The following is a 15,505-nucleotide window of genomic DNA, read 5'->3' on the forward strand; positions in this document are numbered from 1 at the left end:
CGTTTTGAACATTTCAGTATTTAGCACAGCTTTTGTAACTAACAACCTTAGTACATATAAGTTACTTTCCATTGAACCAAAGCCTAGATCCATTCCATTCTTAAAAATAAATACTTTATTTTTAGAGAAGGATAGGGAATACTTTTGTTCAATCAGACAAGAAACAGAAATTAAATTCCTCTTGATATGAAAAACTAAGAAACAGAAATTAAGTTCCTCTTGATATGAGGAACTACATATACATCATCTAATAACATAAATCGTTTCTTGTCCAAAAATAACTTAAGCATGCCTACAGCAACAGCTGAAACGACCTCACCAGTACTGACTCTGAGAGTCATCTCTCCAGCTACTAATGGTCTCCAGGAATTAAATCCCTGATAGAAAGAACATACCTGATTAGCGGCTCCTGAAACAACTATCCAAGCAGAATCATCATTCTCTACTAAGCACATCTCCAAGACAAGTAAATCATATTTATTTTCTTCGGGGTTCATCTTTTTCTGGAGAGTAATGGGTTCAACTCCACAACCTATATTATAAACTCGAAGGTTCATCTTAGAGGATAATCTTAGTTGCTTAACTTCACCTATATTATAAACTCGAAGGTTCATCTCAGAGGATAATCGAAACCTGGCTCTGATACCAATTGAAAGAACCTGCGAAGGCTCCACAGCAGAAGCGGGAATCGGTCCCAATTTTATTTTTCAGAGAATCACAAAATTTTACATAACAGAACAAAATTATGCATTATAAGATTTAAATTACAGCATGCTAAAAACAAAATAATTAGGGAAGTAGAACGCTTACCTTTGAAGCCAATCTTCTTCGCGAATTCCCTCATTCTGGATCACGAACCCTTCGTTTTGGATTTCAATCTCCAAAAACTTCCAGCAAAACAAATGGCCACCACCAAGAGGTCAACCTCTATATTCTTTTGGGAATGAGAATTCGGGAATTGTGGACTCTGTAACTTTGGAAGAGGGAAAGAGTTTTTAGAGAGGGAGAATCTTCTCTGTATGATCTTGGGAAAGAAGGTCAGAGAGAAAATCTCTGCATCAAAATACAAGAGAAAAACTAACAACCTGTAACCTCTACACCTCAGGATGGAGAGAAGATAGGGAGGGAGTTGTTTTCAAACTCTCTCAATTAATTTAATTCAAAATTAAATTAAATTTAATATATAAATATAAATAAATATAATAACTAACTTATTATATGTATATATAACTATATGTTATATCAAGTATAACATATAACCTATGGCTTTTATATTGTATCAAATACAATATAACCTATCGTTTGTATTTCTCCCAATTAATCATGGTTTTTAGTATAAATCACGTTTATACTAAATTATATGAATCTCTTCCATATAATTAGTATTTGAATCACATTCAAATATTTAATTCCTCTCAAATAAACTTTATATTATAATGTATTAAATACATTATATCAATTATATCGCATATAATTAAATTAATTAATTGATTATATCATATATAATTAATTCCTTCAATTAATTTGAACAATTCAAATTAATCCAAAATTAATTCTCAATAATCCCTGTTGAGCTACAGAGGGGACCTTATGGACCTATCAATTGAAGTTCAATATTACTTAGATGATTAATTAAACTTTTTAATTAAATTACCCAACATCCATTAACTGTCGGTCACTTCACTAAAGACCGACAGCTGCACTCTTCACACTACAGATATATTTCTGTGTCCATTGGATATAACCAGTCAACAGCGCGATGATCCTTCACAAATTTCTCGTAAGTATAGCTATGCCAAAATTACAGTTTTGCCCCTATAGTAACATCTAACTCCTTAAGTACCACTAATCCCGCTAATAAATAATAAGTCATAGTCCAACTATGTCCAAGTCCCTTTTGAGGCCAATAGAGGGCGTGGCCACAATGTTCAAGCCCTATAATCAACCCTTAATGGAGCAATTTATCTACTTACTTTGACATCAGGAAAGAAGTGAATTCCGTCATGTATAGTTGTATTCCCAACTCCCCAATCAGACGAATCCCCAAAATGGTAGACATATTGAGTCGACAATCGGCCACTTTCACCCATACAAATCAAAGGACCGCCTTCATAGGCAGGAGTTCACAACTCACTCAGGATTCGGGTCAATTCACCTATGGTCATCTTGGTGAAATGTAAGTCTCTATTATTAACGGCATTATATAATGAGACTAGTCATTTCGTAGTCTGATCTTATACAAACTCTTTGTATAAGATATCCTCGCTCACATGTCTCAACATGAATGATCAGGATCAGATCATTTGTAGCACTTTACAACACTTGTAACATCTACATAGCAGGTCGTATCCGTAGTGTCACCAAGATAAGGTACCCAGCTTTATCCATCCACTACAGACCATTTAAGTTATCATTTAAACATGATCCACCTGTATGTCTCTACATACATATTTAAATTATATAAAATAACCTGGGATTGAGTGTATGCTCATAAAATAACAATTATTTTATTAATAACAATTTGTTTATACATATTTACAAACTACAAGAATACTAGAGAGATTTAGGATGACAATTCCAACAAGAACTGTGTGCGCGTCTTTGTTGCTTCCTTGGCTACGGAATTGAGCATAAAGGTTTCCGTTGTTGGGATCCTCTTTCAAACAGATTGCGCATCTCTCGCCATGTCACTTTCTGAAAGCATACAATGTTTTCTAATCTCTCGACCTTTCATGTTTCTCTTTCAGGTCCTCCTCTCTTTCTTCCTGATGGTTCCATTGATCTTTTTCCTTCATCTCCATCTTCTTGTGATAATGAGCTTGAGAAATCTGCATCCGTCTCTGTTGATCCTGATCCGTCATCACTTGTAGAGTCTAAACCTGCTCTTGACCCTGCTTCTTCTGTTTAACGCTCCACTCGGGTAAGGGCACCTTTCACTCATCTTCGAGACTTTCACTGTTTTTGCATTACAATCCCTTGGTTGAACCTACCTCTTTTCATGAGGCGAATACTAACCCTCTGTGGCAGCAAGCTATGAGTGACGAACTCTAGACTTTAGACAAGAAGATGCACACATAGGACTATATTGACTTTCGTCCTGATAGGAAACCCATTGGTTGCAAGTAGGTCTACAAGATCAAGACTTGCTCTGATGGTTCTGTTGAATGATATAAAGCTCAACATGTGGCAGAAGGATACTCTCAAGAATATGGGATAAATTATGATGAGATCTTTATAGCTGTGGCCCGAAGGACATCTGTTCGGAGTCTCTTAGCAATTATTGCAATCAAAGAGTGGTCTCTTTTTCATATGGATGTCAAGAATGTGTTCCTTACTGGGGCCTTATCTGAGGAAGTCTATATGAAACCACTCCCAGGTATCTCTCATCCATCTCAGAAGGTGTGTCTCCTTCATTGAGCACTGTATGGGTTGAAGCAAGCCCCATGGGCTTGCTTTGCAACCTTCAATTCCACCATTGTCCAACTTGGATTTATGTCCAGTGCTCATGATATAACATTTTTAACGCGTCAGATGGATCAAGGTATTGTTCTTCTTCTTCTGTATGTTGATGATATGATTATTACTGGGGATGATTCTCAGGCTATTTCTTATTTGCAGCACTACCTTGGCGAGCATTTTGAGATGAAAAATTTGGGGTCACTTAGTTACTTTCTTGGTCTTGAAGTGTCAATGAGCTCTGATGGTTACTCATTGTCACAAGTGAAATATGCTTTAGACTTATTGGTGTGCTTTGGGATTACTGACTCTATTACAGCCCCAACGCCACTCGACCCTAATGTTCGCTTGACTCCGTTTGATGGCGCTCCCCTGGAAGATGTTAGTCTCTATCGTCAACTTGTTGGCAGTCATATTTATATAAAAGTAACTCGTCCCGACATTGCATATGTTGTTCACATTGTAAGTCAGTTCATAGTTGTCCCTCGAACCATTCATTTTACTACTATTCTTCGTATTCTTCGCTATGTCAAGGGGACTCTAGGACACGGCCTTCAGTTCTCATCTCAATCATCCATGATCTTATTCGGTTACTTCGATGTAGATTAAGCTGGTGATCCTATCGACCAATGTTCTACCATAGGTTACTGTTTCTATCTCAGAGACTCTCTTATTTCTTGGCAGAGTAAAAAACAGAGTGTTGTCTCTCGTTCTAGTACGGAGTTTAAATATTGCGCCCTGGCTGATGCTATGTCTAAGTTATTGTGGCTCCGCTGGCTTCTTGTTGATATGAGAGTTCCTCAGTCATCTGTCATCCTTCACTGTGACAATCGTAATGCCATCCAGATTGTTCACAATGATGTTTTTTATGAATGTACCAAGCATATCGAGAATGACTGTCATTTTGTTCAACATCATCTTTAGAGTAAAACTCCACTTTTACGAGCTATTTCTACTATTGAGCAACCTACCGATATTTTCATCAAAGTTTTGTCCCTCAGGCGCTTCCTTCAATTGCTTAACAAACTCAAGTTGATTCCTACTTTACCACCTTGAGTTTGAGGGAGGGTGTTAATGTGTACTTAGTCAATGTATACTTAGTCTATGTTGTTAGAGAGCTCTTAGGTGGGTTGATTTTTCAAAGTTTTATTTTTAGTTCCTTGCTACTATATTTATACCCCATAACTTTTCTGTAAAAGACAACATGTGGAAATACATTCTTAACACAATTTATAGGAGGATTTTCCATTTTTCTTTCTTCTTTTCTTCTTTGCACAAGATAAGACAATCATAAAAAACTCAACTACCAACCATAATCCTCACTAATTTACAGGTTAACTTCACAATCAAAAGAATGAGACAAATGGGTTACTTTTAGCCAAATAGACATAAGTCCAATACTAAAAGAAATATGAAATAATGTGTACATACTTGTAAACATCAGTGGTTATTGCTGTTGCTATATGAGCACTAGCTTTCAAGGAGAGTCATTTTCACATAATTCCCAGACATACTTATTGCCTTCACCTTCCAACTTATTATTATTGCAAGCCCCATCTACTTTTGGCTTAAACACCAAAAACTTGCAAAGTGGAAATTACAGCTCATTTCAATAACTATACTCAAATCTTTCAGAAAAATTGGTACTTGATTTTGTGCTGAAGAGCTATGGTGTAGGCTTGTAGCTAGCTAGACCCAAAAGTTTAAAAAGAAAATAATAAAGAATGAAGGTTTTTGCAGATCAACTTTAAATAGGTTGCAGCAAAATCTATAAAGAGCACTTCATTGCATTAAAAGAAGCACTGTTATAATACTACATTTGCAGTATACATATTCTCTTCCCCAGCCCACACAATAATTTACCAAGAAACCTCCTGGTTTGGAAGCTTCAATATGGTCCATATAGTTTAACAAAAATCTCTCAAATCATATTACTACATTATTTGGTCTAGTTTGGTAACCATAATTTTTGAAACTTGTGTTTGTTTTTTTACAACTTCTTACATATTGGTTTCATATTTTCTATGTAGACATTAAACTTTTCAGTCAATTTCTAAAAACAAAAGTAAGTTTTTGAAACTATATATATATATATATATATTTTTTTTTTTTTGGTTTTCAAATTGTGATCATGATTTTGAAAACACTATTAAAAATGTAGATAACAAAACATTGAATGCATGAATGGAAGTTCTGTTGGGCTTAATTTTTAAAAACAAAAAAACAAAAAACCAAATAGTTACCAAACAAGACCTAAGTGTTTTGGTTAAATAAAAGACAATTTAGAAACAATTAATGAAAGTTAACCATACCATAAGAACTAAATTGATTAAAAAAACCTAAATAATAAGAATTAGAGTGAAAGAAATTCACAAAATAAAATAATATATTATGTAATGATATGGGAAATTATGAAGGAAAGAAGTATGTATTACCGTGATGCTTAATATGGGCCATAATTTCAGATACTGAATAAAGAAAAACAAAAAAAGAAAAAAGAAAAAGAAAGAAGGAAGAGTCAAAAGAAGCTTTAAAAGCAGTAGAGAGAGAAATGGAAGGGCATTGAATAACAAAATAACATGGCAGTCCGCAGGTGAAAGAAAATTTAGTGCCAGCACAGATGGTTGCTGCTCAACTATTCTATTTTTTTATTAAAATCATGGTCATGTTTGATAATCATTTGATTTTTAATTTTTTTAAAAAAATTAAGTCTACAAATACTATTTATACCTCTAAATTTCTTCATTTGTTATTTCTTTTTTTTATCAATAGTTTACAAAATCAAGCAAAATTTTAAAAACTAAAATAAAGTAAATTTTTAAAAACTTGTTTTTATTTTTGGAATTTGGCTGCAATCATTTACTTAATATGCAAATTATTGTAAGAAATGAGGAGGAAATATATTTAATTTTCAAAAACCAAAAATAAAAAACGAAATGACTACCAAATGAGGACTACATTTTTTATCTTAAGATTTGGTTTAGGTTATTAAAAGATTTCGAGTTTTTCAAACTCAACAATGCTACAAGATTTGTATTTGGTAACCTTTTGGCTCATTTGTTAGTTTTTCCATTAATTAGCAACGGAAAGTTGGCATGGACATACAAACTTCAAAGATAAAATTGTAGAATTTGAAAACTCACAAGCCCTGAATGTAACTGATGCGTCCATACCATGCGATAAAATGAATGTTGAAAATTGGGTTCTAACGCACTGTTTTATCTAGTTAAACCCAAGTATAAGCTCAATTAGAGTCCTAGTGAATCTAAATTGAACTAGGGGATTACTTTGGTGTGAATGCGTTGACAACTAATGTTCTGATCTTGATGCAATTTGAACACTAAACAGGTGATGAATTTTGATGCTATTCTAATGCTAAGATTAATTTTAGTATAATGGATGCGATAGGATTTTCACTTAAGTGAAACAGTGTATGCGATGAATGTGAAATTCAAATGAGAGATGGTAGGGTCGAGAAGAATATTCACTAACATTTCCTAAGAAAATATATAAATCATGTGTTCAAGCAGTGTAGTCGATATTATAACCTACACTTTTCAACGTACATAGCCACAATATCTTATTTTTAGGATGCATGCGATGAATGTATGTTGCAAAAGCTTTCTTTATTTCTAAATAACCTCTCTTCTTTTTTAATGAGTTCTTAATCTCTAGTTCTTTCGAATCTAGATTTAATCTACTTAGAATAATATCTCGAGTTATTCAAGCATTTCAATAAGTATGCATAAAATAAGTTGAACGCATGGTTTAAATATTGTTTAATTCATGTTAGCTAAATGCTTCTCAACCCATGAATGATTTAGTTGCCCATAATGAAAATAAAAAGGATGGATGGGATATGGACTGAATATGTATTCATACCGAGAAAAGAGGTTTTTCAACGTTTATACAATATAAACACACTAAGATAGGAAATAGAGATAGAGAAACAAGCCATGGTGTGCAATTTCTTACTTTCTCCGACTTTATCGATGACTGCTTCACTAGGAGTGTAAGATTGAAGTTCCTCTTCCGCCTCCAGAGGTGATTCTTAAGTTTTTCCTCAAGATTTATAAATAGTGGAAAGAGAAGTGGAGTCTTTTGTAGAACTTTCTTCCTATCCTCTCGTGTCATGTTGCATGGCGATTTCATGGTGTATTTATTGGCGTTCAGAGGCAGCTTTTCTTCTTTTACTAATGATTGTCCTGATAAGGAGCCTTAAATTTCATACCCTAATGCGCCACCTACTATGCGTTAGAAGTTCATTGGTTCTGCAATGAAACTTTCTTATCAACTACCAACTTGACCTTTGATTTGATTTTCATCACCCACACGTCATGTCATATCTCATCGCCTAAAACCACCGACTTGGTCAACTATGCGATCATATATTGGCGTTGAGAACTCAGCCGATTGCATTGACAGATTTTCTGCACTAAACAAAGTATGATTTTTAACATTTTGTAGACATATCAGGTTTTGTGTGTGTGTGTGATCGCATGATATAATTATTTTCATGAATTCCTTATCAAGTTATTGCATTTTCAAAGTTTTTTCCTAATTATTTTAGATAAAAGAGGCAGAATAACTTGTATTTCTACAAATTATCAGTAACCTAAATCAAATTTTGGAGACCAAAAATGTAATTTTTTCCATTAGTTCCTTTCAATTTCACCAGCTCCATACTCCAAACCTTGTATTGGATAGCAACATTTGAAAACAAGACAAAAGAAAATAATTCAAAACTCCATCCATTTGTATTAGTAATAGTAGTTTCTTGATTCAAACACACAACTTTCTAGAAACAAACTAAAATATAAAACACGACAATTTAAAGTTTAGTGACTGAAAGTTGTAATTTAACCATATAAACAAATATAAATGTTATTGTTGACTTGACAGGTAAATTTTCTTTTATTTGAATGTTAGATCTTTTTCGGTTGACTTCGGTTTGAACTGATTGGTTTTGTTTTGAAATATTCCTTTTGCTTACCTTTTTTGGTATTGATGTTGGTTACCTTGTCCGTCCCTTCCTTTTTAGACGTTGTTATATAAGGAAGTATTAAATAGATTGAAGGTAGGTTTTTTGGTGATAGACGTTGTTCTTCTTGTATGGCTCTTACAGAAAGACTAAGAATGAAGTGTGGCTGGATCTACACATTGTGTGTGTGATTCTTGAAAAAGAAGCATTGAGTATAGGGAGAGCTTAAACGTGCGAGATCGAACAAGCTAAAAGTTTCGGACTCAGGGGGAGCCTGAGTTGTGAGAAGATATTGAGATAGGTGACATCAAGTTTAGGGAAGTCTAAACAAAATACCTATCTAAGGTTTTAAGTAGTCATTCTTGTAAACCTTTTGAATATTACTATTCTTCTTTTCGATTACGCCCTGAGCCTCCAGATGTAGGTAAAGTTATATTGAACTGGGTTAACATATTATGTGTTATTTCTCTCTCTACTTATCTCTTTGTTAGTCCACTTGTTAGTATCATTGTGTTCATCATCGTCCATTTTTATTTTAACTGCTTGTACGTTTTTTCAATAAACAAAACAGAAGTAGAAGAATCCATGTTTAACTGCAAGAGTTAAAGTCTGTCCAACTCAAATTTTTAGAGATCCAAAGAAGCAGAGAGTAAAATATTAGAGAGGCCACATGGTATGAAATCACAAAAGTAAAAGATTCCAAGACACGAATAGGCAGTCCCTGTTTCAACGACACCTTTCAACTTCAAAGAAGAAAAATAAAATTGAGCTTTCTCAGGTTTCCTTCTTTCTAGGAGGATAAAAACAAATAAAAAAAATAGACCCACACTGTTTGAAACAGAAATAAGTGATGTGTAAATATTAAATTCTATGGGGACCTGTATGAGAGACAAAGGGTACCACTAATTTATTACAATACTTTGGATCTCAACATATCTTAAGACCCTTCCTCTTTCTTCTATCACTAATTCATCCACAGAGATTAGCAGATCCTATGGTACGAACACTTCTAGTTATTCGATCCCACTCTAGGATTTCAAGAATATATCCCATAAATTTTGGTTATTTAATCTTACTCTTCACTTGGATTTTTAATTTCATAAACCTAAACCCTTTCCTCGATCATTCCAAAGGTAGGATCGAACCACTAACTTGTGAAACACTATTGAAGTTAGAGAAAGGACGAGAGACAAAGGAAAGACGATGTAGTTTTTCGATCAATATGCTGACTTAAATAATGAAACACTATTAAAGTTCGTGGTTTGAAGTTATTTAACACTGATTTGTAAAGTTGGTAGGTCCGACACTTGGTTGGTTGTTTTGAGTTTTTAACCAATTCAATTTAACTCAAGTTGGTGAGTTAAACAACCTCTACGAGCCTTATCCACTAAATTACCCTTTTGGCATAGATTGAACCATGTAAATCCAAACTTATTGGGTTCATAAAATGTGCTCTTAAACTATCTATGGGATGTCTTCTCAATTTAGTCCTTTGCTTTATAACTTTTTCTAAATTAAAATGAATGTTGAAATTGATTGGAATAAGTTTAAGGAGTGTTTAGTCTATCGACTTTAATAGTATGTGTTAAATAACTCAACTTCAATAGTATTTACTATTAAAGTTATTGAAATTTACACATTTATCGAAAAATTCCATTTTTTACTCTTTCTTTTGCACGTTTATTGAAGAACTCTATTTTACAACTCTACATCCTAAATTCAGACTTCCTAACTCTAAATTTCATAACTCAACTTAACACCCTAGACACCAACTTAAGTTACTTACTAAATTGGCATAATTTAGAAGAGGAATTAGACACCTAAGAAATGAGAGTTTTAATGTTGTATTTTTAGGTGACTTTGACTCCTAGAATTTAATAGATTAATGTTAAAGCGAAAGAGACTAAATTAAAACTTTTCAAACAATAACGACTAAATGGTAAAATTCAACGATAGGAACTTACATGTAGTTGGCCTAACCTATAAAACAAATCCAATATATTTCTAATATATTAACTTTATGATAAACAATAAAGGCCAATTGACCAACCCCCAAGGAAAGAAAGAAAAAAAAAACACTCAAACTACACAAGATAGATGGATTTATGAAGAGAGACTAACTTCAGAATCTTCAATAACGCCATGACTTCAGGTAGTTGAGGACTCAAAATGGCAAGCTTTTTGAAGTGGAACTTGATGTGAGCGACTTGAAATGATCAGAAGGCACAAAATCTTGAGGCAAATTGGCTCTCTTCACAATTCTCTTCATATTGTTTTGCAAACTCAGCCGCACCAATTGCTTCACAGCTTTCTTCTCTTCACTCACCAAATCATCCGACCCTTCCAAACCTTCAGCAGAACCTAGAATTGGGTTAGTAAAAGAAGATAAAGAACCACAAATTGGAGCAGAAGAATTCCCCCCAAAATGATCAGAGATTTGCTTCCCTTTATCAATCCTCAAAGACTCCAAAATCCTCGAGGCCCTCTTCTGAGCCAATGTACTGCCCAAAAGAGTTAGTTCCAACAAAGCTGATGAAATCCCAGCTTCAATCATTACTTGTCTATCACTGTAAGATTTGTGTGCCATCACCATTAAAATGTAGGATGCCTTCTCTTGGCAGCCTGGTGAATCAGCCCAATTCAAGACATCAATTAGTATAAGAAATGAATTTGGGAAAGTGCTTATGGCCTTACGACCTTCTGGGGTTGATACCACATTGCTTAGAACAGAGAGGGCTCTTTCACTTACTTCCATATCTCCCAATGCGTTTAGAAGAAATGGGATCAACTTGGTTTCTAAGATAATTGGAATATTGGATGGGAAAATAGAAAGGTTATAAAGCGCACGTAGAGCGTCTTGCTTGACTTGTGAACTACTTTCTTGATGTGGGTCGTATAAGTTCTTTACCAAGAATGGAACTGCACCTGATGATCCAATTACCAGTTTGTTTGTATCTAATGCGCTCAACCCGAGGAAATTCGCAACTATGGCTTCTGAAACAGATGGATTTGGGGAACTTTCAGATTCTATCAGCTTGAGCATTTTGTGAACAGTACCCGCTTTAGCAATGGCTGCCTTGTTCCTGAAAATGGGGTGAAAAATTATGCAAAATTCAAAGAATAATAGCTCCGGATACAAAGTTGTCAATCTATGTATGCAAATTAGAGATAAAGAAAAGACTAAAAAGGATCATCACGTGACAAGGGGAGGGAAGTTTGATAAGGCTATGATGGTCATGGAAGCAGACAGTACAAGATTCAAAAAAATGTAGTCAAGGAGAAAAAAGTGAGTCACAGAACGAAAATGTAGGGGGAAAAAAAGGACAGTAAATGGTAGCAGATTAAAAATTTGTAGCAACTTTGCTCATCGTTAAAAAAATTTCTCATTACTTTATTTACAAATAAGACCCAGAATAATGTAGTGGTGACTTAGATTGATGTGCAATCTAAATTTCTATTCTAAGTCACCATCATACTATTGAAAGTCCCAATTTCTATAGGAAATTCTAGAGTATCTCCTCTCAAAGATAGTGTTAAACCGGTTATGAAAAGTGACTAAAGAATAAGAATATTTTTGATATAGTCAAAGTTTGATGGATAATTTTTCTAATTTAGCTATTTTTTTTTAACAAGATAAGAAGTAATTTGACCTATAGTCTTAAGAAAACAAAAAGAGAGTTACCCAACTACTCAATTCAATGTCTCAAGGACATTTTGTTTAGTTTCACTGTCCTATTACACATCTTTTTTATGTCTCGTTTTCCGAGAGGGAAGGGGGGATGACTGTGGGGAGATACAGACAAACCAAGGAAATAAACAAAATTGGAATATGAAAGAACACAATGGAATCAGAAGAATAGAACTTGGAATATGAAAATGATCAATGAAACAAAAATTGCTGAAACAAATTAGAAAAAATACTGAAAGTGACTCATCGGTACCATTCCCTCCCCCACCAAAGAAGAAAAAAGAAACGGGAGAATCACAAACCTCGAGCAGAATGAAGAACAAATGGAGATTAATAAAAAGGAACCGATGCCAAGAACGCGCGTTAAAAGTAAACCATGTGAAAATCAAGCAAACATAGAGAAGATAGAGCAAGAAAAAACTTACAAATCGTTTCCAATTCCAAGATTGAGCAATGCATAAAGCGAGGCGATCTTAGATTCATCGTCTTCCAAATCAAGCATTCCAACCAGCGGCGGAATGGCTCCGAGCATTGCAAGCGTTCCTCTCGCTTCTGCATCTTCTTTAGCAAGCAACCTAACTCGACTCGCAGCTGCTCTCCTCTCCACTAAATCCTCATCCTGCAACTTCTTCACCACGCTTTTGAAGTCTTCCAGTACCTCCTCCTTCTTCTTCGTCTCCGGCTTCGATTCCGGCGATGACTCCAACTTAAGAAGATCGAACAGCTTCTCCGACTTCACATTGGCGCGTTTCGGCCTCACTGCCTCCCTTTCCTTCACAATCTCAGACAACGACCTAATAGCCGAGGAAACAGTACCATCGCCGCCACCGACATTGCCATCGTGGTGATAGCGATAGCGAGAACTTCCGCCACAACTTACAGCGTCAAAAATCTTCCTACGAAATGAAGCGGTGGAGAAGGAAGTGCAGAGGCGGAAATGGCTGCCGGCGGCAGTAGAAGTGGAGACTCGGTCAAAAACTACAGATCCGACGTCGTTTCTTTGACACTTGGCCATATCGGAAACTGGAAAACTGCTTCTGGAGACTAGATTGCAGGGAAAATAACAGCACGAGGAATCTCCGCAGGAAGAAGAAGAAAATGGAGATGCATTATTGGTTCGATTCTGCTCTGTTCTTCAATCTCTTAGAACAGAGAAATTTTCGTTTGGTTTCACAAAGCTTCACACTCAGAACTCAAAAGCAGAGAAATGCTTTTAAGTTTAGCGGCAAAAATGATGGAGTACTCTACACTCTTTCTTTTAGAACCCTTCTATATATATGGAAAATTCCATTATTTTTTTATCACTATTATTCAATTTTTTATATACTAATATTAAAAATTAATAAAATAAAATAAATTTAATCTAATATGTATCCATGATCATGAGGTGGGTGGTTCGAATCTTTCTTGTTATACTCAAAGAATTAAATCCATGTACTAACAATTGTATCAATTTGAAATTTGAAAAAATATATGGTGTGATACTTCTAAATGTTGAATTAAGTCATGAGTATTAGACTAATTCTGTTGATAAATTCTAAATTCTTTTTTTTAAGAAATAAATTTATTTTAAATTTAAAAATAGCAAAGATATTTGATAAATTTACAAGTCTCGCATATTCGACAAAGATCATTCTTCTCGCTAACTAAATTCGAATTTGTTTGATAAATTTTCAACAAATGTCAAGGATTGTAAATTTGTAACAAAATTATCGATATGATTGTTTAAAATTAAATTACAAGTTTTGCCTCTAAACTTTGAAATTTGTGGTTATTAGGTCCCGTTTGATAACTTTATTTGGTTTTTTATTTTTGTTTTTGAACATTGAGCTTATAGATACTACTTTCATCTCTAAATATGTTCTTTTGTTATCTATTTTTTACCAATGATTTAAAAAATCAATCCAAATTTTAAAAACTAAAAAATGGACTTTTAAAAACTTATTTTTATTTTTAGAATTTGACTAAAAATTCAACTATTATACTTGAAAAGATGTAAATCTTAATCTTTGTACTTTTCAAATAATTGGATCAGTCTCGAAATTTTAGTTTTATTTCTAACTTTTAAAGTTTCATTCATCAATTGACCGAAGTTCCTTTTGACTTTTTTAATACTAATTGCACATGTACATAATAAAAATATTAAAGGTGTTTTTCAAAAATGTCATTTTTATTATTTTTTATTTTTTTATTATTTTTATTTTTTTATAAAAATGGTTTAAAATAGAATTTGAAGGTATTTCAAAAACTATTTTGAATGGTTATTAAATACTTTACATTCTTTTCAAAATGATTTAAGGTGTGTTTGGGGCAAGAAATATCTTAAAACTATAATAACTACATCTTGCAATAATAAATATTATTTTGTATTTCCCAATTAGCTACATTCAACACTATTTCAAAACCCCATTTGCTACATTATTTACTATCTACTACAGTTTTTACTATTTTACATTCATCTTTTTTTTTTAACTCTTTTCTATATTGTTTACTATTTTCTCTCAAATTAAAATAGTTTACTCTTCAAACACATACTATAATAATTCAAACTAAAATAATTTACACCCCAAATACAAATTATAATAACTTGAACTATAACACTCCTTATTTTTTAAATTAAACACTTAAAATTTAAGTCAAAGACATCCATAAATAATGGTTTAAAAATACACTTAAATTAAATTAAGTTAAAAGGTAATTGATGTAACCACTTTATTTTTTAAAAAAAAGAATAATCGCTTAGCAAGTAAATTGTATATTTTAAAAAATTATATTCACCACTATAATAACAATCTCTTTTTATCAACGGTTACGAACTTGTACTAAAAAAAAAAAAAAAAAAAAAAAAAAAAAAAAAAAAAAAAAAAAAAAAAAAAAAAAAAAAAAACCTTTTATGAAAAGTAAAATTATATTTTATTATTTTAATATTTTTTAATAAATATAATTTTATAGGTTGAAGAGAAAAAAAAATAAAGAAAATTGAATCGAGGCCCCACTTGAATGGGAGTCCATTCCTTGTCTTCTTCAACCATATTCTGCTTTGCTATGGAATGTGACAATACCCATTACTTACTATTCTTCTATTTTTCTCTTTCCATTTTTCTGTTGGCAATTAATTAATTGAGCGATAATCGACGATTAGAGATTCAAATCTTTACTTACGTAAGATTAATTTATATGAAAATTATTATTATTATTATTTAATTAATTTTGATAGGAATTAATCTCGATGGTTGATTTATTAAAAGTATGAGAATGGAAATTGGACCATTAAAAATAAATGGGGTGAAAGAAATTTGAAAATATAACCAAAATATTTTAAAAGGTTTGAAGTGAAAATAAAATAATATAAATTCTTAAGATTGGTCAAATTTATGTGT

At 33.0% G+C, this 15,505-nt stretch overlaps 1 protein-coding gene across 3 annotated transcripts; it reads right to left on the minus strand.

Annotated features, from left to right (window-relative positions):
* Positions 1-7,451: 7,451 nt before the first annotated feature.
* LOC120085385 (U-box domain-containing protein 45-like) lies at positions 7,452-13,379 on the minus strand. Of its 3 annotated transcripts, none has more exons than XM_039041338.2 (3): positions 12,551-13,379; positions 10,559-11,520; positions 7,452-7,891 (listed from the first exon to the last, which is right to left on the minus strand). In XM_039041338.2, exons 1-2 carry the CDS (start codon positions 13,138-13,140, stop codon positions 10,602-10,604), a joined length of 1,509 nt encoding a protein of 502 aa, XP_038897266.1. In that variant the 5' UTR covers positions 13,141-13,379; the 3' UTR covers positions 7,452-7,891; positions 10,559-10,601. The 3 variants fall into 3 exon arrangements, with proteins under 3 accessions (XP_038897266.1, XP_038897267.1, XP_038897265.1); XM_039041339.2 differs by having other exon boundaries at positions 7,453-7,886; XM_039041337.2 differs by lacking the exon at positions 7,452-7,891 and having other exon boundaries at positions 10,342-11,520.
* Positions 13,380-15,505: the final 2,126 nt, after the last annotated feature.

Source organism: Benincasa hispida, chromosome 9 (genome assembly GCF_027475165.1).
Source record: "Benincasa hispida cultivar pf3 chromosome 9, pf3_genome.v1.1, whole genome shotgun sequence".
NCBI lineage: Eukaryota > Viridiplantae > Streptophyta > Magnoliopsida > Cucurbitales > Cucurbitaceae > Benincasa > Benincasa hispida.